This window comes from Festucalex cinctus, chromosome 8, assembly GCF_051991245.1.
Source record: "Festucalex cinctus isolate MCC-2025b chromosome 8, RoL_Fcin_1.0, whole genome shotgun sequence".
Lineage (NCBI taxonomy): Eukaryota > Metazoa > Chordata > Actinopteri > Syngnathiformes > Syngnathidae > Festucalex > Festucalex cinctus.
The window spans coordinates 18,365,365-18,388,906 of NC_135418.1; the positions used below are offsets into that span (position 1 = coordinate 18,365,365).

At 38.7% G+C, this 23,542-nt stretch overlaps 1 protein-coding gene across 2 annotated transcripts; it reads left to right on the top strand.

The window, feature by feature from the left end:
- Positions 1–1,139: 1,139 nt before the first annotated feature.
- fgd5b (FYVE, RhoGEF and PH domain containing 5b) lies at positions 1,140–22,934 on the top strand. 2 transcript variants are annotated; one of them, XM_077528932.1, is made up of 21 exons: positions 1,140–1,411; positions 2,026–4,189; positions 8,216–8,369; positions 8,450–8,508; positions 8,581–8,611; positions 8,998–9,149; positions 9,296–9,452; positions 11,436–11,526; positions 11,605–11,655; positions 12,783–12,841; positions 14,453–14,524; positions 14,690–14,758; positions 16,238–16,321; positions 16,438–16,517; positions 16,627–16,711; positions 16,802–16,939; positions 17,023–17,125; positions 18,435–18,571; positions 18,645–18,770; positions 18,878–19,035; positions 20,344–22,934. In XM_077528932.1, the coding sequence occupies exons 1-21, from the start codon at positions 1,402–1,404 to the stop codon at positions 20,378–20,380; spliced, it is 4,017 nt and encodes a 1,338-aa protein (XP_077385058.1). In that variant the 5' UTR covers positions 1,140–1,401; the 3' UTR covers positions 20,381–22,934. The 2 variants fall into 2 exon arrangements, with proteins under 2 accessions (XP_077385058.1, XP_077385059.1); XM_077528933.1 differs by having other exon boundaries at positions 18,645–18,743.
- The last annotated feature ends 608 nt before the right edge of the window (positions 22,935–23,542 follow it).

The window sequence follows — 23,542 nt, forward strand, 5'->3', positions numbered from 1 at the left end:
CACTTCATATAATTTTCTTCAGTATGTTTATGGAATGAACTGCCATTACGCTCTGATAGACTTATTATAAAAACACAATGACTGCGCCAGCCAATGGGGGTCAAAAGTGGAGCCACGTTATGACTATCAATAAGGCCAACACTGACATCTCTGTTTAAAACGACAGTAAATGATTAATGCATTTGCAGGGATTAAGCAGGCTAGTAAAATACATCCATGTCTTGGGGAGCTACTGGGAATTATTTAATATTTTATCCCCCCCAAGCACATATTTTTAGTTAAAAAACATAATGTTATTGACTTCACTGCTGCATTTCAGGTTGTTTACATGTGAATGTCATGTATATATAAGGATGTGAGGTTCAGGAAACCGGGAGAATAGCTTCCTGTTATGCCGATGGTTTGGTAATCGGGCTGTCGTGTGTATTTCTATAAGTTTCTATGGGAAAATGAGAATGGATTAGGGTAGCATGTTATCCAAACGCATATGGTTTGCTAATGTAGCATGTACATATGTTGATGTTACGTCTTCCACACTTCCTGTATTTAGAGGCACATTATTTGAAATGCAACACTGATCAATTCAAGATACCACAATTGTGAATTGTAGATTTTTATAATTACAAATAGGAATGAATAAGACTATGTGTTTACAATGATTTTTTTTAAAGTATATACTGTATTTTTATTTTCACATATTCTCATATTTATTTATTCTCTCTATTTGCCACAGAATGGGCAAAAAAAGTGAGTTAAAAGGGAGTCAAGTCTATCATGTAGGATTGTTTGTCTTTTCAATATATTGTACAAAGACAGAAAGTGATACTATCTGTAGTAAATAAGGGAAGAGGCCATAATTGGTTACTTACTGCCATAGATGCCAAGGGAACCATGTGATTTCTCCTAGCCAATCAGTGAAGAAAGATAATAACTATGATTACAGGTTAGAAAGTACTTTTTATCATGCTTGCATATTATTGTATATTTGTAAATAATTGATTGTATTTTAAAAATAAAAATCAAGGTAAAATCAGTGTTGTGACTGAATAATAATAATAATAATAATTATTATTATTATTGAATTTTCCAATGAGAATAATACATTTTGTAATAATTATGCTAATTATTATTTGTTTTTTTAATTTTGTGATTTTAAAGCTTTAGTTTATTCAAGCTCACCATTAACACACACACACGCACACACGAAGTTAGTGCATGTGTGTGGCCATGAGGAGAGCAGCGGCGTCTCTTGAATGGTGAGGACACAGAGAACACCAGCTGAGTGTTTTGCCCACCGTTAAAACGACATTCGGGCACTTTATCCTTTTAGTATTATTTAATATTTAGTTCTTCGAAAGCTGCTTCTGTGGATGACATGTGGGAGCTGTTTGCTTCATCAAAATGAACACAGGTAAGCTCAAGATTTAATTGACATTATATTCATCAGCCAGAGCACAAAGTTTTTAAGTAGTGAATATGTGTTTCATGTTTTAGTTTTTTCAGCCTTGTAGTAAAGAATAAAGTTAGCAACATTCAATAATTGATTCCTTTTAGTCTATTGATACCTTGGTTTTACTTTACCACATTATGAATGAATTTTATTGGTGCTTGAATTGTTTTTATAAAAATGGAAATAAGGGAAACCGTACTCAACTTCCTGTGTTTATGTTTGCTAAATGAAACACATTCATCACGTCTACGTTGCTCTTCTAATACATACGATACAGTACAGTGGTTGCATTCTAAATGCATGAGCAGTTGCTTTAAGGGGCTTTGAATCACAGGAAGCCACTCAGGGAAATCCCTTCCATTATTGTTCCTCCAAAGGGTGGACAAGCATTCTCGAAATATACCTAAAGGACCAAATGTACACTTTAAAACTTGACAGACAAAACTTTGGTAAGAATTTAAATTAATACGCATGTACACGTTATAATTTGACGTTTCAGGGACACCCCTCGAGTGATCCATAATCTATTTTAAGGCACATCATCTTACTGTTTCCTTTTCCTGTTGTTCCTTCAGACTGCGCCAACAAGCCCTGTGTTGCTCCAAAGCCAACACTTGTTTGTCCCGCCCGCGTGACGCGAATGTCCGCAGCCAGGGGTCCCAAACCTTCTGTTGCTCCCAAACCTATCCTGAAACTCCATTGCAGACAACTCCTCCTATCAGATATCCCAGAGGGATACATTAACGGGGGTCTCAATGGAGAGACAAGTCTCAACAAGGAGGTTTCTGACCACGATGAAGTGTCGTCACAAAGACGAACTTTAAATGAGGGTCAGGAAGAAGAGATGTTTCCAAAGATGGATGAAGACTGGAGACTAACGGACAGCGCCCTCACGGAGGAAGTGGACTCCCTGGACACGCTGTGGACCAGCGAGGACCGGCTCACCACTGACTCGGAGGATGCGGTGGAGATGATTGACACCACAGACGTTACAGAGGACATGGATGAGGATGCGGGCGAGGCGTTGGCCGACACGGACGGCCTCTCAATGGGAGACATATCCGTTAACAGTGTGGACGAGGAAAAAGGGGCCAGGATGGAGAACATGGGGCAGAGGCGGGAAGAGTTGGACGACACAGCCGAATCTCTCACTGATGATGTTCTTAGTGAACCCAGCCGACAAGCCTCCACTCCTAATGATGGAATCCCTTCTTGTAAGACCCACGAAAATGGTGCAGTTGATGAAGACTACGACGTTCTGTTTGGTGGCCAGAAGGGGATCTGTCATGAAGCTAAGAGGCAAATCGCCTTGGAAGACTGTCAAAGCCACGAGCCTTATTATGTGTCTCCAGAGGACATTATCAAGAAAGAGGTGATCCCAAATCAGAATAAAACTTGCGGTATGCCAGGCAGTCCACTCTCACCACCAAGGCAAGGTGCTTTAGCAGGGAAATACTACAAGACTCAAGGCCAAAAAGGCTTTGTAGGATACCAGAGAAGTAGATCTGTTACAAGTGAAGAACACAGACTAGATGCTTTGTTGAATCGTTTATATTGTCAACCCAAATTCCGTCTGCTCTGCAACTCCGATACCTCGTTGACTTCTTCTTTTACGGGAAACCAACTGATTGTACCAAGAAAGTCTGACTTCTTCGGGCACTCTTTGGCGGATGATGTCACCGATACAGACATCAGTGAGGACCACCTCTATGAGGATCCAGGAGATGATAGCTCCGAGGGGGAAAATGTGTTTCCTTTGAGCCGAAGCGCATCGGGGATGCGCTCTTGCTCTCTGTCGCATCACATGAACAGCGAGGCAGGAGGGCGCCACATAAACGGACCCAAGTTCAGTCAGAAAGGACCCGTGTTGAGCAGTAGCCCCATGTTGAAGGGCTACCCCAAACCTCACTATCTCCCCCTGTACCCCTCGTCCTCCACATCCACGCCTGGTTCCTCCCACAGAGGTTCTGAAGGTTCTCCTTTTGGAAGGTTCTCTAGATGCTCACCTATGTCATCCAATGGTTTGTCTACACCCACGTCTGTGGTGGACATCCCACCGCCTTTTGAACTGGCATACATCACCAAGAGACCCATCGCCAAGAGTTCGCCATCACTCCTCATTGACGTGGACCCGTCAGAGAAAAACCGAAAGAAGAAATCCTCTATTAAGCGCTTCCTTATGCTGAAATTTAGGCGGAAAGCGGAGAGCAAGCCCTCTAACATGTCCTCGTCTGAGTCATCAACAGAGTCCAAGCACCTGACACCCAGCAGACTGCTGGATCCGGATAGACACAGCGTTACTAGTTCCCCGCGACTACTCCAACGCTCAACTTGCCAACCTCAAGCATCACCTGAGCCTGCACCTGCTTTCTTATTCTACCCGGACGCCAAAAGAACAGGAAGCTCGGTGGCTTTCCTCAATCGCAGTGTGGTGCGAGTGGAATCCTTTGAGGAGCGATCCCGTGTGCCTTTCTCGCCGCTGCCCCTCACCAAACCTCGCTCCATTTCCTTCCCCAATGCAGATACCTCGGACTATGAAAACGTTCCTGCTGTGAACTCAGACTACGAAAATGTTCTGGTGCCACAGTGGAGGCCCGTGCGACCGCGGCCTTTGGGAGACTTCTTTGAGCGACCCACGCGGGTGCAGTCATCTGCCAATGAGACGGATGGTTACGTGGACATGAGTAGTCTCCCTGGTTTTGATGTCAAGGCTACATCGTCTGAACAGGAAGAAGAGAGGTGAGTTGTATTGAGTGTGGAATGATGTAGATGAGTTACTGTGTGAGGTTGAGCACAACTCTTTGGTGAACCTCGGATCTGTTCAGAATCCAATACAATTTACCATTGTGAACGGAAATGTACTAGTGTGCGTGTACAATTCGGTTCTGAATTTAATTTTCCCTGATTAGAATTTGCATGTGTTTGTGTGGGTTTCGTCACTTCCTCCCACATTCCAAACCCATGCATCAAAGGTACAATTTACTGTGTGATCATTGCTGGCACTCCGGTGCAATCTAGATGACTGCTAATATCGTGTTAGTCGCTAATTTTCACGAAAAGGAAACACATTGAAGTCACGAATTTCATTGGAAGAATTTAAGCCGACCCTCGGGCTGTTACTTCTGTCTAGTTGCTTTTGTTAAAGTGGCGTGGTGCCACAGTGACCACTCATATCTTAGTGACACTGATCAAAAATCCTGTTGTTGTAGGCATAGGGTTCTATAGCGCTGATATTTCATATTAATTTTCACATCTAAGCAGCAGTGGTCTCTGTAGGTAAATTAAAGTTGTTGTTGTTTTTTTTGGTGTATTTACAATTCACCATGATGCATAGGAGCTAGCAAGGCTAACATGAGAAAGCAGACGATAAACATACCTGCAGTCGCTCGTATTGTGGGTCTGGATTTTCAGCTGCTGGCCCATTTCCAATGACAAAATGTAGAGAGCACATATAGGTGTGTTCGGTGACACTGGTCGTGTAAATCACTGCCGTTTAATTGTACATGCTTGAACCCAGCGTACACATTCCTCTGTAAACTCCCTTCATTCGATCCCAGTCACATTGCCAATCACATAGCAGCAGACACCAAAGCAGCAGAGGTTTATTATAACCATAATACGTCTGTTAAGTATATTTATGGTGAAATAGCGAGTCAGTTCACAAGTTTTGCCTCGTACGAATACACTTCCTCAGTTGCCTGCCCGTGTTTCTTGTCCGAAAATCAACTGGCCACGCCCACGCGCAGTGCGCTGTTCTAAAAATAGTAGTTTGGGGGTAATTGTAAACTAACCTATTATAAACTCTCATTTGCTGACACCCACGGTGCCGGCCCCGCCTTTTCAGGCCATAAACACTGAAAGTCAGAATACTACAGTAGAATGTGAGGGTGGCAGACAATAACACAATAATATTTTATTAATAATATAATAATAATACATTATTATTAATAATGAAATATTATTATATAATACATTATAAACAGCCAAAGTGTGTCCTCTGATGCTGGGACTACATTTGGATATGCATGGATATTGTGACATTGCTTATACTCGTGCACCGTATGAATGTATGTTTTGATACCACTACACATGCAGATTCTCTACTCAGCTGTTTGGAGTGGATACACTTGGTTGTTGGGGAAGTGATTTCATTCATAAATCATGTGTTTGCGACAAATAGCGGAAAAGCATGTATTGGTATGATCAGTGATGCTATGCTGACATTAACACTCCCGCCCGCTTCCCTGCATTCCTGTTGGCCATGCCCATGCAGTCATACAGTCCACTCGGAATGATTAATAGCCACAGCATTTTGGAGCCATTTCTCTTCTTGGTCCACTCAGGAACACAAGATTATATCTTCTCTGCATTCTGCTGTTTTTCTCGCTCGTGTGATTTGTCTGCACTCGGAAAACAAGTCACAAGCTCACAAATTAGTAGTACAGAGGTATCAATTGAATGTTAGTTTGCACACAAGAGAAATGTAGTTTACACTGGTCATGCTTTTCAGGTCAATACTTCTAGTAATTCTAAAATGATTAAAATAGCTATCCATGGTTCTTTTTACATTCATCCATCCACTTTCTATAGTAGTAACTGTTCACACTCCCATTCACACCTTTGGACAATCGAAAAGGCAGCAGGGATAGACTACACCTGTCCAATGAGGACAAACACGAGGAAAATAATAAATGGATGGACTTAAATGAATTGAACAGCTTGGTAATTATGTTAATTCAGTGCAATGGTGGCTTAACCTACGAACACGGTTGTATTTTAAATCATTTTTTTGCCACTGAAATGGCTAGAAATGCCATAATCCGCTCCAAATTTACATTGTCCTCTTGGTGGGCCTGCCTCGGCCACCAGAGGCCAGTATAATACAGAAACAGACACACACGAAGAAGACGGTCACAACTCACTCAGTAAATTAAAATGTTATTGTTTTAGATAAACGATAAAGAATATATGCCCTATTGTCTCCTCATGTTGTTCTAATGTTTGTGTTCAAATATGATGTGGGTCCTGACAAAAATGACACCCCTATATAAGTTATAACACTACAACTATCGATGCTATTTGTTAGCACTACTCTAGCACTTTGCTTTGTGTTTTAGCATTAAGCCAGCGGACTTTCCTTGCTTAAAGTTATATGGTTGTTTTAATTACACAACATCCAATTTTCTTAGTTTTAAATTCAGTTTAACAGTAAATTCCAACTTGGGGTTGAAATAAACAGTTAAAAGCCTCTTTTTTGGGGGGGGGAGAATTATTCCCTATTTGCTAAACTGCTTGTGGTGTTTATTGAGTTGTGTTTACTGCCAACATGTAGTTCTTATTTTTGCTCATTTTTGTAAGTGTACTTTTTTGGATACAGTAGTATAGTTCATGAGGCATCTGAAGGTTCTGTGCTCAGTCTTGTTTAGCTTTGCAATAGCCTGAAAGCATGCTATTAGCAGCTGCTTTAGAAGCTATCACTGGAGCTAACACACTCAGCCATGAACCTCAGGCAGACGGAGAATGAGTAGTTTGTCTCTTCGTTAAAGGTTTTATGGCAGTTTGTTTTGCTCCGTGTTCGCATTTAAGAAGTGACAAAATCAGCGATAGACTCGACAAGTATAGAATGTGTCCGCATGTCGTCATCCAAACATTTATCTGGTAGTCAGTAATGAGCCGTAGCGTTGTAACGATGCGCACATATGTTGTTCATATGTCGCTCATTTGCATCTCAGTGGGGTAGAAATCCGTTGATGCTTTCTGTGATCACAATTGCATCACCGCTGCAACGTAAAGAGGCATTTTATTTGCATATGGCGCACGCTCCCTGTCGAGTTTCAGCCAGTCAGCACATACATCGAGGGCTCCCTGTAGAGGACTAGCAGACTCGACTTGAGCGCGATTGTCACTCCAGGTCTTGCTGGGGCCACTTTATTGGTCGCTGTAAAGCTGCAACGTTTCAACTATTCACAGTCGCTTCGAACACTCCAAATGTTTATTGTGGTGATATTTCAACATGGCCGATCACAAAGGACTTGGATGGCAAATAAAAACAATCTGATTTATCGTCAAATTAGAGCATTATTCACATGCACCCATGGGACATTTCATTAGGCACACCTGATTGTAATTGTAGCAACATTCCGCCTTTACATTACAAATACTGTATATAGAATATTGTTGTGGCTGTAGTTTGATGTTATTGTAGTTGTATACATAATAATTGTGTCATGACCGTGTTTTGTCTGTGTGTTATTTGGGGCCAGCGTTATGTTCGGGTCATGACCGTATGGTCAAATTTCTGTTTTGAACTGATGTAACCAGCATCTAGTTTCAACTGGTCTTAAGCTATGTGACGTCAGAAGCTAGGTGATGTCAGGAATCTTTAATCTCTTTATCTGGTCAACAGCCAATCAGATAATTCCATGTCAGTCCTGTTACCCACATGTCTAGCCACAGCCAATCTGATCGATTCACTGTCTATATAAGCCTGACTGAGAAGTGTGCGTTTTGTCGGATTATTACATCTGTTCCTCTGTGCAACTCCATGGCCCAAGCTAGCCTAGCGTTTCGTGGTTCTTGATACATTCTTGTTGTTTCTCGTCTAGTCAAGTTTGTTCTACGCCTCTCGATGTTATGTGAATAAAGAGTTAAAATCTTATTTGTGTCTGCATTTATGGGATCCAACCCCAGAACACAACAAATTGTAAAATAATAATAATCCACCTAATGACTACAAACATAATATGCTTCACTCTGTTTCTGCAGTGCCTATACAGAAGCCTACAAAGTGTGCTCAATTGCGGCCGGTCCACAAAACGGGCCAGGGATGACGATCAATGGACCCACAACAGCTGATGAAGATGCCGGACGCACTTCGGAGGAGGAAGACGCAGGTGGTGAAAGCAACCATGACAGACAGGTACATTTAAGACAAAAAACAATGGCAAACTTTTGTTTACATTTAAGTTACACAAAACCATAAAAATTGTAAATTTACAGATCGACGGTCGATCTCGAGCTTTTTACATCGCAATGGATCTACTGGACACCGAGAGACTGTAAATTACCTCATCATTATTCAATTTCAATTGGGTTCCTGCTCAAATCATTCTGAATGTTTCTGTTTATAGGCACGTGAAAGCGCTCAAGATTCTTCAGGAAGTAAGTAATTTCTTTTCTCTTTTTTTTTTTTTTTTTTCCCCATCAATTTTTTCCATAACTTCTTGCACCTCAAAATGCCCCAAGTGGATAGTTGCCCATATGCCATCATAGAGTAAATACACGTTTTCCTTTTTATTTTTACTTGATCATTTAGGTACATGAGATGAGAGTCATTGCCAATGTTAGCTTCATTTTCTTAATGAGGGCTTAACTAGTGCGATTGTTTCACTTCCTTTTAATTCTGCTAGTTAGCTTAATGAACCAGACCCCCTATGTTGCAGTAGGCAAAGTAAGTGAAAATACGCAAAAGGAAATTGTGCCTTAATTGGACATTTCTTAATGAAGAGGTTGTACATTTGTAAAAATAAGCCGCCCCCGTGCCGCAGGACTTTCGGGAAGCAGTTAGGACCGCAGTGACGGATGATGGAGAGCCCGTTTTGGATGAAAAAAGACTTTGTGAGATTCTCAACGAGTTGCCTGATGTTTACCTCCTGCACCGCACAATCCTCACCGAGCTGGAAAATCGAACTCGGCAGTGGTGAGAAGTCTTCAAATTACATTCAATTTGCGCAGTATGTCACATCTAAATTGAATTTCCGCACGTCTTCCGTTGCGCATACTGCATTAATGGCACTCAGAGAGCGTGACATGTATGTGCCCTCTTTTTTTTGTTTGTCGATGCAGGGAGGAAAGTCAGAAGATTGCGAACATTTTCCTCTCCAGGAAGGCAGAGTTTTTGCTATTTACCAACTACATCGGGCACTACGACCGAAGTATGAACCTGCTGGAGGAGAGCTGTCGGACCTCAGCTGACTTTGCGGCCATCGTCCACAAGTTTGAGGTCAGTGCATACCTGACATATAATACACAACTGCTTCATTTTTGTAGAATTCCAACTTTGAGGGAACGTGGTTGTTGTCGTCTGCGATTGGCCAGCTGAGATAGGATCCAGAACCCCCCGCGACCCTTGTGAGGAATAAGCGGTCAAGAAAATGGATGGTTGTTGTCGTGCATGAATAGAAATGCATAGAAAGGTCTATGCATGGAGGGGATTAAAAGTGCAAGACCTCAACCCCATCAAACATATTTGGGTGAACTAGAACATACTGTATGTTGTGAATATGAATAAATTCACATGAGGGGTGATAAGGATGATGGGCAGTGTTCCAATACTTTTTGTTTTAAATAAATAAATAAATAAATAAGAGTCATGATACTGAGCTGCTAAGTCTTAATAATGAGATCCTATCTCATAATTATAACTTGCCATTAGGTCCACTACCAGTAACAATTCTCATGCTATGTATAGATTTAGTGTGCTCCAAGGGAATCTCAAAGTGAGCTTTTAAGAATGTATTGTCCATGCTAAAATAGCGGTCATGAGAATTGTCCCGTTTCAGTAAAAAAAATAAAAAAAAAATAAAAAAATAGTAGCATTAAATTGGCTTTTTTTTTTTTATTCGATGAATTTATTATATGTTTAAAATTATTATTATTATTATTATTATTATTATTATTATTATTATTATTGTTGTTGTTGCTGTTATTATTATATTTACAAGTATTATTACTTAAAATACACCACATCCATTAACCAATTATAAAAATGAAAAATAAATAATTGACCAATTTTAGGGAAATAAATAAATAAATAAAATAAAAATAAAAAATCCTGGCATTAAATGGGCTTCCTTAATTTTAAGATGAAGGGATTTTTTTTAATTATTTGAATATAATTATATAATTTATTATTATTATTATTATTATTATTATTAGTAGTAGTAGTAGTAGTAGTAGTAGTAGATTCATAAGTATTATTACTTAAAATACACTACATCCATTAACCAATTATAAAAATGGAGAAAAAAAAGACCAATTTCAGAGAAATATATAAATAAATAAAAATAAATAAATAATAAAATATAAACTAAAAAATACTAGCATTAAATGGCCTTCCTTAATTTGTAGATGAAGGGATTTTCTTATAATTATATGAATCTTATTATATATTTTCTTATTATATGTTTAAAATTATTATTATTATTCTTATTATTATTATATTTATAAGTATTAATTAATTGACCAATTTTAGGAAAAATGGCTAAATACATGCAACGAATACAACAGGACCATGCTGGACTAAAGAACAGAGCCGGTCGTTTGTAGGCCATACATTGCCCGTCCCTGGCGTAACGCCCACATAACAATACAAAGTTCATCCCTCCACGGTACACAAAAAACTCAAATTGAATTTCCTCCAGACCCTCAAAGGGCAGCACTCAAAGGTGCCTTTTGTTCCCCTTGGTTCAGCAACCACTTGCTTTTAATGCAGTTGACATTTCGACGTCCACGTGCATTCTGACTTTCCTGTGTTGTAAAGGTCTTTTAACCATGAAGAAGGGTGTGTCACTCCCAAGCTGCCTTTCTTCTGCACCAACCCTCTCCCTTTATTATGTGGCGGATACTGCAAGAAATATAGTATAAACTGAAGTTTTTCCTTTTTTTTTATTTTGTGAAAAATGTCAGTTTTTCTGTATGATTCAGCAAATAAAAAAAAATTTGAGTTGAATCACTCAAACAAATTCAACTGGAATACAAGAGAATAGATAGAGGGAAGTAGTTTTGTCCCATTCATGTTTAATTCCACCATGCGACTGAGCTGAAATATTGTGTTATGGTAAAATCTGTCGAAAAAGTTTCTTTGTTTGCACAATATTTTTTTGCACATTCAGCTAGCAGTCTCAAACTGTTTTTATTGTCCACAGTTAATGTGATGTTCTTGTGTAACTGCAGTGCTACAAGAGATGATGTTTTGTGTTCACAGCAGCAGAATCCATCTGGCCAAACAGTTTCTCTCAAGCAACGACTCCTGCAGGTGATCGTGCGTGTGGCTCAGTACCGCATGATCCTTACAGGTGACTACACTTCGAAAAATAAATTACGTTCACTTTTTAGATTCTGTAAATAGGTTTATTTGTCACTCCTGCTTTCAGATTACTTGAACAACCTCTCCCCTGATTCGCAAGAATATGAGGACACCCAAGGTACGATAAACGTGCTGAATAAAGCCAGTATGGACACAAGCTGTTGCTCACAAGGGAGTCTTACTGGCCTGTGTTTGTTTGTTGTCGTCTGCGACTTTATGGGGAATTTATTCCATTTGGCATGGAGAGATGGCCTTGAGAGAGCTAATTTAGATGACTTTACTAGGAAGAAGGTGAGCCACCAGTGGACATTTTTGCAGCGACTGGAAATCATCACAGTGGCAGCAAACAAGTAAACAAGGTGCTTCATGCATAAAAGAATCTGTGAGGATGAGCCATGCAATCGGTTTGTTATTGTGGTTGCAGTTTGCTGTGGTGTAGAATTGCATTGCATCATAATGAGCGCTCTTTCTCATAATTTGGCTATTTATTTATTTATTTTTTTGGGTAGTGCAGGTCAAGACTGTAAACTATGACTATAATAATAGGATTTTAGTTAGCAATTTTTATTTGTAAACATATATTGCAATAATTTTAAAAAAAAAGTACAATAATAAGCACAAATACTTGCAAAATAAACAAAATAAAAAAGATCGGCCGAGTGAAGAGGAAGAATGACGTATTTTCTGACCGACAAAATTAAAGTTAACCTTTCGCTTACTTCCCCAGTGGCTCGCAAATGTTTAAATGGGAAGTCAGCCTTAACAATTTCTTGACAATAATATGTTATATGTAACCTCACTGGTCTAAACATGACTTTCAGATTAATATTACATTTGTGAAATATGAGTTATGCAGCAAAATCCAGTGGTTTTTTTAACCGTCTCAGGGGGCAGCCATTTTGTCAGTTGCTGTCGACTGAAGATGACATCACAGTCGCTCAGGCAATGACTAATCACAGCTCACCTGTTTTCTGAAGCTGAGTTGTGATTGGTTGTTGAGCGACTGTGATGTCATTTTCACTCGACAGCAAGTGGCAAAATGGCCACCATCTGATATTAATAAAAAGCTGCTGGATTTTGCTGCATAATTCATATTCCACAAACGCAATATCAACCAGAATACTGTATTTAAACACAGAACATATTGTCAAGACATTTTTCAGGGGTTGACTTCTCCTTTAATGCAGACATGACATGAAATGTTCTTGTGCTTTTCTCCCCCTCTTTCTGCTTGACTTGATTCAGCTGCTGTCGTGATCGTGGCGGACATTGCAGACCAGGCAAATGACAGTTTAAAACACGGGGTGAGTATCAATATTTTGTTTTCAAGCTGATTTGACTGAAGACTGATCACACATTATGTTCTGACTCTGGCAACATACAGTAGGTTGTTATATCAATTTAAAAGTCATTTTCCAATATGACCTCAATAGAAGAGATACAGTATTTTGTTTTGAAGTGGTTGATTTATTTATGAAATATTAGCGAATATTGAGGCGTCCCATTTGCATGCTGGCAAAATTAACAAATGGCAAAACTGCACCAAAACAACATGACTGTTTCAACGCAGAAATACTAAAAAGGCAGAACAAGAAAGTAATTTATTTCCTAAATGAAGAGTGAGAGACTCTTCATGGCTGAATACGCTGACTGGGCAGGACGCTGTGCCCAACAATACTCTACTCCTGGTTGATGACAAATGCACAGCTCTTAACTCTCCCATGAGCTCCTCTTTTGTTCTGACTCAAGAAGCAAGTCACACAAGCTTCACATGGAAAATCATTGTCGCAAAGTTCTTGGATGTGACACTACATATCACCTCCGAAATGGCTACCAAGGGTGCAGGTCACAGGAAGTAAAAAAAAAAAAAAAAACACTACAAAACTGGAAGTACAAAAAAAGTGGCTTGCTACAATACATCTCAGCTGCCCCAGTTTATGTCAACAAATTAATTCTCTACATACAAAGTGAAATATTTCATTATTATTTTTTTGTAAAATAAATGTAATTATAACAGCTCATGAAAACCTCAACTTCACAATCTGAAAAAATAGAATATTACATAAACAATTCAAATTATTTTAAATAGGGAAGTTTGCTATTTCCTCGTGTTCTTCGTGAATGTATATTATGGATATTCATTTTTCAGACAGATACCAGTACAAGTACTCAACTCTTGAGTATAGTAACCCATCCTAAGTACTGATACCACTAGTGTTTCTAGTAACTTTCCCCCCAAAAACAATGCCAGATAATTTTAAAGGCATACTTCACTTATTTAGGCCATTATAGCAAAAAAAAAAATAAAAAAAATTGTCTGTTAATTTGATAGTTTCATTATTTTTCACGTACAATTAGAACATTTAAAAACACATTTTGCAACTTGCTGTCGACTGCAAATTACATCACAAGGGCTCAGATAACCAATCACAGCTCACCTGTTTTCTAGGTTTGGTCATGTGACATTCAAATGCTGAGCTGTGATTGGTTATCTGAGCCCTTGTGATGTCATTTTCAGTCGACAGCAAGTTGCAAAATGTGTTTTTAAACGTACTAATTGTACATGAAAAATAATGAAAATATCAAATTTATTATAGCAAAATATTCATGTTTGACTGCCAAAAATGGATAAATAAGTAAAGTATCAATTTAATACTTATTCCTTCTATATATTATAATAATATTAGGAGGTTAATCACTACAATGAATGGGAAGTCTGCTTACTTTGTATGTGTTTTGATCGTTAACAAAAGAACCAAAAAAAAAAAAAAAGTCTGAATCTGCAACTTTAGTTGATGCTGTACAAGAATGTAATGTCCCACCCTGCCATAAAATAAAAAAAAAAGTAGTTTTTGGTGACAAATGGCAATGAAAATGGCAATAACTTTGCTCTATCCTCTATTTGTGTCTGTTAGGAGAACTTGTTGCGTCTGGTCAACATCGAGTACAGTGTTCACGGCCAGCGGGACCTGCTTCAGCCTGGTCGGGTATGACTCTCACAAGATTGCATTGTTTCAGACCACCCGCAGGGCCACACCCCTTTTGGCCTTTACACACGAGTGACTCAGCTGTGAATCCCCTGTTGGCCTGAGTTGAAATTACTAAGTGACTAATAATTGTGTGTCATTTTTTTTTTTTTTTTTTCGTGCCAGGTGTTTGTGAAGGAGGGCACCCTGATGAAGGTCAGCAGACGGAACCGGCAACCTCGTCATCTGTTTTTGGTAAACTTTACTTCTGTAAACAGACATGTTTAGTTATCTGCGTCAAACACAAACACACAGCCACAAAATATTTGTGGTATAAGCTTGCTTTGACTTGCAAGAAATTATTTGAAAAACGAGCGCACCAAACTCAACTCAATTCACAACAAACAGTTTGGCAGATACTGAATAACTATTCAAAAGCGACTTTGAGCTGTTTACTGCCAATGCCAGTTGAAGTTTACTCTCAAATTAAACATAAAATAAAGAATTACACATTGTGTATTTAAAACAGCCACATTGAGGGTAGTCTACTAGCTTGATGCTAACACACAATGCAAAATGCCATAGTCGGGCTAATGAATAGCTTCTATTTTGCGGTGGATAGACAATGACTTAATTATGCAAAATTTTGTAGCTCTCTAAATTCAAATAGTTGAATTACGGAAATTTATATGAATAAATTTAATTTAAAATACATTTTATTACATTATTACTGCCGGTGTGTGCTTTAGTGCAATACTTTCGAGTGCTTTTATTGGTATTTTACAGCAGCTTAATGTAATTTCTGTTCTTTTCTGTCATTCACTGCCAGCCCAGCAAAAATACATCATTTGACGTCTTTTGCCGTCAATGGCAGTGAATGAGTTAATTTCAAGAAAAGCAGAGAATGTGTTTGAGTCAGTGAATTGAACTTGTAAGTGAAGGCACCAATCACTATGTTTGCTTCATAATGCAACCGTGTTCATGTAATGGAGACACGTAAGGCTTATGTCGCCATATCTTTTTCCCTCTGGCCTATTTGTACGTGCAGACTGCTCTATTAAGAGCAGTTTCCTGACAGGATGTTTCTGGATTCTGACTTCCTGTGACACTTAAAAAAAAAAAAAGTCAGTTCTATTTGTTGGGATTTTGGACAAATGATGCCATCATTACATTTCAGTACTTCTCCTTTCTTTTTAATTTGTTGTCAGGACCCCAAAACACACACACACACAAAATTGCTCGTAAAAATTTTGTTGTGTCTGTCTTCTGTCCTTCTGATGGTGATCAAGTTTTATCAGCTCTTATTAATAACGCCATAATAAAACATGCCTGCTGGAGCTTGAGTTTCATGACACACACTAAAACTCACATCCACTTGATTTGATACGGAGGTTAACAGCACAGTGTGTACATTTTTATACGTATCAAAAGATTGCCGTGATATATGGTGGGTGATTAAAATGTGTGCTACATTTTTGTGTGCTTGATTAAGAACATAAAGTGCAGTACGGGCCAACGGCATAGTCAATGAGATGCAATACAAATGATTATATTGCCATCTAATGGAGAATAGCTTCCATTACAACATTTGATCGATTTATGTATTTATTCCTTACACTATAAATGAATGTATATATTATACAGTATATCTAATATTTCCTGTTCTGTTTGCAAATGTTTTTCTACTGCCTCTGTATTGACGTATTATGATTATTTTTGTGTTTATGTTTATAGATGAACGACATACTACTTTACACTTACCCGCAACAGGATGGCAAGTACAGACTGAAGAACACTCTGTCACTCACTGGGTTGAAGGTAAAATACTATATATTAATACTATATATATTTCTCTCTCTCTCTCTCTCTATACATATATTTAAAAAAAAAAATCTAAATCTGCTTGTTCCATTCATGATGGCTCAATTGCTCAGGTCAGCAAGCCCATCGTCGAAAATGTCCAACATGCACTTAGGATGGAAGGAAATGACATCTCCATCACCTTGTCTGCAAGGTGAGAGTGAGATGATCGTTGTATGATCATTTCTTTCAGTGGTAACCAATTAAAGTTCGTGTTATTTTCAAATCTTTTATGTAGTGAAAGAATGTGTGTTATTTGACAGCTCCTTCATTGAAAGAGAAGACTGGTTTTACACTTTGAGTCGTGCCGTGAGCGAACACAATCGAGGATCTGTGTCATCAGGAGAGGTAAGCAAGTATAACTCATTCACGTATGTCACCATGCAACAAATTTGGGTGAACTCACTCGTGTGTGTGTGTGTGTGTATGTGTGTGCAGACCAGAGATCATCCGCATGTCACTTTAGGAGAAAAGCCCCCCACGCTTGTCCCAGTATCGCAAGTGATGATGTGTATGAACTGCACGTCGGACTTCAGCCTAACTCTCCGTAGACATCACTGCCACAGCTGTGGGAGGGTGAGTTGCCATGCAAATAACGTGCCAAGCAATATTTGTTTTTTAATTTGCTGCTTTTATGTATATACCTCCTGCTGGTACAGATTGTTTGCAGGAGCTGCTCCAAGAATAGATATCCTCTCAAGTACATGAAGGAACGTATGGCCAAAGTGTGTGACCACTGCTACAACGAGCTCAAGAAGAGAGGTGTGAAAAGTCGCACTATTGCAATTATGATCACACAACCAAACATTTTTTTTCTCACTGGTGACATCAGGTTGGAACTGCATTTGTTCTTGTTAACACTAGAGGGCGCTGTGAAGCTACATTCCATTACAGGGGGGTATGTTACTCAAGAAAGGGGAGTACTTCATTCTCTCCCAGCAATTTTCACAGAAGCCATCCCATTCGCTCCGGGCTGTTTTACTGGATTTCGACTGATTTTGCAAGGCCCACAGAATATTGTGTTGTATTGCTATAAAAAAAAAATGGAACCTATCAAAAGAAAGATTCTTTCATCAGGAAAAAAAGTACATTTCTATCTGTTTCCATTTTTCAGCAATTAGCATTAGAATATAGCTAAGTTTCATCAGTTTTCACAAATCTATTTAAAATTGTAAGTAATTGAGCTTTTTTTCTACATGGCCCTGGTTGATCTCCTTTGCTCTGCTGCCACCTGCTGGCCGTTTGTGTAATAACTACCATTTCTGCAGCCGTTCTTTGCTGTTGAGAGGCTGCATCAAAGCCTTCTGTATGCTCTACCATAAAAACAAAAAACAAACAAAAAAACATAAATACGTTTTTGGGACACCTAAAAAAAACGTATTTACATGTTACTGGGAGCAAATGAGTTAATAAAATTGAGCTATACAAAAATAATGTTAGATTAGGAAAGTATGAGGTTGTTAAAAAAAAAAAAGTGCAAATGGTTTGCAGCGAAATAGAAAATTCTGTGTACGGTAATCTAATCTAAGTACACTATTCAACATACCTCCTAGATGCAGTAGAGCTTGAATTAACACATTTGTTTATTACAAATGTCAAAATTGATCATTATTATCTTTGAAATTAAATACGCGAGGTTTCACTAATGTTATAGTCAGTGTGTGCATATGGTGATCAGTACAGCCAATTCTGAATACACAAAAAATACATTTATTTTAGATATCAGTCATAAATTGTACATAAGTAACTTTTGCATATACATGCGACTTTAAGTTCACTTTCTTTTTGCCTGGCTGAACTTGTAAGATAAGATGGACACCATTATTTCAAGGAAACATTCACAATCAAGCAAAAGACATTTGTTTAAAATTGTAATAGTATTCAAATGAAGCTATAAGGCGTTTCAGGATTGCGCAATCACTAAATGAAACAGCAAAAAGAAAGCAATGACATTGTCCCTGTTTAGTCATCATTCATATTTCCCCCCCAAAAATGCCAATATTTCACAATGTCTGCTATGACCTCAACTGCACTCACGCGGTTGTTTCAAAAGTGTCTATCTCCACTTCAGGAGAGGACACATGTGACCTCCCGGCGAATAGCAGCCCTCGTGTGAGCCGCTCCACTCGTCCCCTCTCCTCCGTGTTCCAAAGCATCCACCCTCCGAACATTTGGAGGCATCGCAAAGGCATGCTCACCTTCAACCAGGTACACCTCCCCCTCAACGACAGACACGGTGATGATAAATCGAATAGCCGCTAAGGCAAAACTCCTTCTGCAGGTGACCGTGTCCGACGAGGGCTCCATTAGCGGCAGTCTACATCGCAGCAAGAAGAGCAAGAGAAATTGGAAGAGGCTGTGGTTCCTCCTAAAAGACAAGGTGCTTTACACCTACAGAGGCCAAGAGGTGAGGGGACACATGCACTCCCCTTCAACCTGAATAGCACATTTGAAAATGCATTTTTATAAAATGTGAGTTGTTACATTATGTGCATTATGATGTTGTATCGACAGGAGAAGGTGGCTTCGGAGAGTTTGCCTTTATTGGGCTTTACAGTGAAGCTACCAGACAACCACCAAGGAGATGACAACGCCTCCAATGTGTTCCAGCTTTATCACAAAAACACTTTATTCTATACGTTTAAAGCGGAGGACAACTTTACAGCCCAGAGGTGAGAAACGTGCGCCAAACGTCCACTTCAAATCATGATGACTGACATCAGCCTACTGGCAAGCATTTGGGAATTTAGAGATTCTTTTTCAATTAGGATTTGTTGTCTATTTTTTGCTATTCAAAAACAGTAGTTGCCATGAGAAACAAGTTCACTGTCAAAATAATCGTACAGTATCTCAAAAATTGTCTCCATAGTTAAATGAATGGAAATACCATTAGGTGCAGTATTACATAATTATTTGAATGAGAAAAATGGCGCTCCATAATATTCTACCTGATAAAAGTCAGCCACCAGGGGTCAGTATAATTGAGTCATTCAAAGGAAAAAGAGTTTCACAACTACTTTTACTTACTCAGTAAGGAGCAGTAATATTTTTCACAAATGAAAAATAATATGAGTATTGTGATTAGGTCTGTCTGTGTTGAGCCACTGTTTGTGTTCAACATCAGTTGCTTAAAAGGTATTCGTTAGCTCGTCTATGGCATTTCCCATTATGTGTTAGCATTAACTCATTCACTCCCTGCCATTTTCACAGAAGCTGTCACCTTCTCTCCCGGATGTTTTACTGGATTTTAACTGATTTCGCAAGGCCCACTGAATATTGTGGTCTATTTCTATAAAAACATGGACCCTACCAAAAGAAAGATTAGAAAAAAAAAATAAACTTCAATCTGTTTCTGTTTTGCAGAAATTAGCAATAGAGTATAGCTAATGTTCATCATTATTCACAAATTTGCTTAGAACAGTGAGGAAATCAGCCTGTTTTAACATGGCCCTGGTTGATCTCATACTCTGCTGCCACCCGCTGGCCGTTGTTGTAATTACTACCATTGCTTCACCCGTTCTTTGCAGTTGAGAGGCTGCATCAAAGCTTTCTGTATGATCTAGCATAAAAAAATACAATTAAAACCATATAAATACGTCTTTGTGACTTAAAACATTTAAAATACAACATATTCATACGTTTTTGGGAGCAAATGAGTTGAGCTAAGCAGGTTTTAAAGCGAAGTTACATATCTGTTTTAAACACATTGTATAAAAGAGTCATTTTATATTTGGTTTAAGAATAATTTTCACCTGGGAGTGGCAATATTTTTTTGACAACTGCTGTTTGTTGTGAAATGACTTCAGCTGAGTCAAAAACAACAACAATTTTTTTTTTAAATCTGTAAGTTTGGTTATTCGTATCCCAAGACACCACTGTGTGATCATTTCTATCCTCGAATTGAATTCAATTAAATATAAATACACATTTTCTAGTGTTATTAGTACTTTTTCCTCATGTGCAACCTGTTTCTCACACAGATGGGTCAATGCCATGGAGGAAGCCACCGTTTTGTAGGACCAGATCATTTCACCCTTCCAAAAAAAACAAAAAACAAAAAACAAAAAAAACCAACAACCAAGAACTTTTCCAGCCAATACTGCAGGAAAGTATTGAAAAAGACATTGCGGTTTTTGGAAGAGAGAGGGGAGACTTTCGCCTACTGTTGCAACCTTGCAGCAGGTGTGATGCTGTGCACCACATGAAGCGCTGGCCCAGATAACCTGCCAGTCAGGTGACGTGACCTCTATCTCAATCAGCCTCCGATCTGATCAGCACATTAGCTGACTGCAGAGCATGGTGGGTTATCGTGACTGCTTAGACTGGGTGAGGAAAAACAAGAAAGTAGAGCTCTTCTAATAAGACATTTTTAGAAAAATTATTATTATTCCCCTTTATATCACATTATAAATGAGTGGTTTCATTCATATAGAATGAAGAATCTGAAGTATTGTCTTGTACTGGAATATTTGCTTCTTTTTTCCCCCCCCTCATTCTAACTTCATGAAAGAAGCCATACTCCTCATCCATTTTGATGTGGACTGTTTCATTGTACTGTATACTCCAGTCTAGTTTTATGCTTGAAAAATCTCACGACACAACACAAAAAAAGATGTCATAAAAAGTATATACATATATTAAAATAGTGATGATCTTCTCTCACAGATCTTCTCTTAGTTGAACACATTATTATTCTGATGTGCATGCCTGGATAAAATTGTTGATCCTCTGAAAAATAAGAAAATCAGAAGAAAACCATTAATAATCAAATGCCGAAAAAAAGTAGTCATAATAAATGTTAAGAAATATGAAAATTAATCATTGAAAATCAGGAATTAATTTTGGAATTGTGTCTAAACAGACTTCTTCTAAAAATCAAATTTCTGAAATGTACAAAATGTACAAAAAACTAAACATGGACCACAGGAAGCGAAGGGGAACGTTATCTCAGGAGATTAGAAAGAAAATTATAGACTAGCAAGTTAAAGATAAAGATTACTCACCTATCTCCAAGCAGTTTGATGTTCCCATGACTGCAGCTGCACGTTATTTGCAAATTTGAGATACATTGGAATGTAGCCAAGCTCCCTGGATGTGGCCACAAGGGGAAAATTGATGACAAATTGAAGAGACTGATCAAATAAATAGTAATTCCAGAATAAAAGAAATTAAAATTGAACGCCAAAGTCAAGGTGCATCAGAGAACGCAACTGTTAACAAATAAAAGATGAGCAGAAGTCTCACTGAAATTTTGAAAAGTTGTTTTTCTTTCACTACCAACAAATTTGTCCTTGTGTGGAACTCCTGCTGTCACTAAACGTTGCTGGCATAGATAGATGAAAAAAAACAAAAACATTATATGTAGTCAAATTATCATCAAGGGTGCACTGACAGAACAGAACTGCACTCACTGACATATCAAGCAAAACAAAGAAGAATATAACAATGGGAACCATCTGTGCACTGATGATGACTGTTGGTCTCAATATTGACATTCCACAGGCTGTTATTGACTCAACACAGCGTGACACGAACATGCTATATGTACAATATGGAAACATCCGCCCGATGCGCTTTTGGAAGCCCTCATGGATGTCAACAGTGTGCCGCACGGCCAGCAAAAGGCCATTTCTGCTCAGCTTCTCAGCTCCCCCTGAGGCTGGCTGACCCAGAATACTGTCAAGCGGGAGGACTTCTTTCTGTGGCTTCTGATAAGTTGCAGACAGACTCGTCCTACATAGAGGGCAAGATCATTCATCACTCAGCTTCGAGACCCCATTCTGTTACTTTTTATTTGGATGTTAGGCAGGTTTCTTTTGAGCTTGTTGCTGCAGTAAACTTGCAAAGTATGTCATGTGGGCCACTTTGTTTTTGTATTAGATAGAGTTATGAAACTGGATGCCGTTAGTGTGTCCGCCGAGTGTGCATAACTTGTGCTTTCTGGACCTGTTTGGTGACTAATGGGCTTAGTTTTGTCAACATAGAAACATAGATGGCAGCCTCTTCAACTACAAGCCAAGCTTACAGGTTCATTCACAACTAGCTGCCAAATTCTATTGTGAAATTGTAACACTTTGGTTTAATTGGCTCTCTATGGGCTAATAAAGCGGTGTGTGGACATTAGAATTTGTTTTTTTTTTATTTTTCCCGGTGCCGCAGCAGCATGTGTGATCATCCAAGCTCGCTTCAATGTTGCCGCAGGGAGAAGCAATGCAGAGAGGAACAAATAATCAATTCCCCCTCCACACGTACACACACGCTGCCTACTCAATAACATCGGACGCATTCCTCTGTTATGCGCTCAGTTTTGAAATCATTAACAACTGACACAACGGCAAAATGGTGAACTTTAGCGTGATTCTTTTGAGTTTTGGCAGGTGGATGTCGTCACGTCACAGTTGGCAAAAATACTCACACTCTGTACTTAAGTAGAAAAAGACTGGAAATTAAAATAGAAGTACTGAATAAACTACTTTACTAAAAGTGGGAGTTTGCAATTTAAAAATAATAATGTAATATTATACTACTGTGATCAAGTTATGCTACCTATGTAGCAGCTAATGTCACTGAAGAGAAAGTAAGATAGCTAGCATTGGCTCAGGTTTTTATGCTAATGTATTTACATAGCTTTGGTAACATTGTTAACAGACTATATTAAAAAAAAAAATAAATCTAGAAGTAAACCCAGCCTGTAGGCTATGTGTGTATGTGAGTGTGTTTTTTCTCTTTCTCTCCCCCCCCCCAGATTTGACAGAGAATTGTTTAACACTAGGAGCTAATTGTATCCCTAACCCTAGTCATCCACAGGTTGAGAAAAGTAATGAGTCTAGTTTGACAAAAAGTGGAATGTATATATTAATGTTGGCCAGAACCACAAGTTGTTCGACATATAAGTATGTAAAGTACTGATACATGAAAAAAAACAACCAACATGAATACACAAAGTATTTGTACTTTTTAACTTCCCACCAACTGTGCCTTTGTCTAGACTTTCTCTGTTCCTTCCTGAGAAGAAGCAACCACATTGCTTTTCATACTTCATTGGAGTGTGTGGGTAGGACACCCTCTGCGTAGAATTAGAAGATTATATTACATAATGGTTGTGGGGACTTAAAGAAACAACTGTGTTCACTTGATGTTGCCTTGACGTTTCTGGGCTTGGTCTTGTGTGGCTCATCG

Excerpts from the sequence above, each read along its gene's own strand:
- fgd5b (XM_077528932.1), top strand. Across the intron at positions 16,712-16,801 it reads GATCTGTGTCATCAGGAGAG|ACCAGAGATCATCCGCATGT; the intron begins GTAAGCAAGTAT and ends ATGTGTGTGCAG. Across the intron at positions 18,572-18,644 it reads GCATGCTCACCTTCAACCAG|GTGACCGTGTCCGACGAGGG; the intron begins GTACACCTCCCC and ends CTCCTTCTGCAG.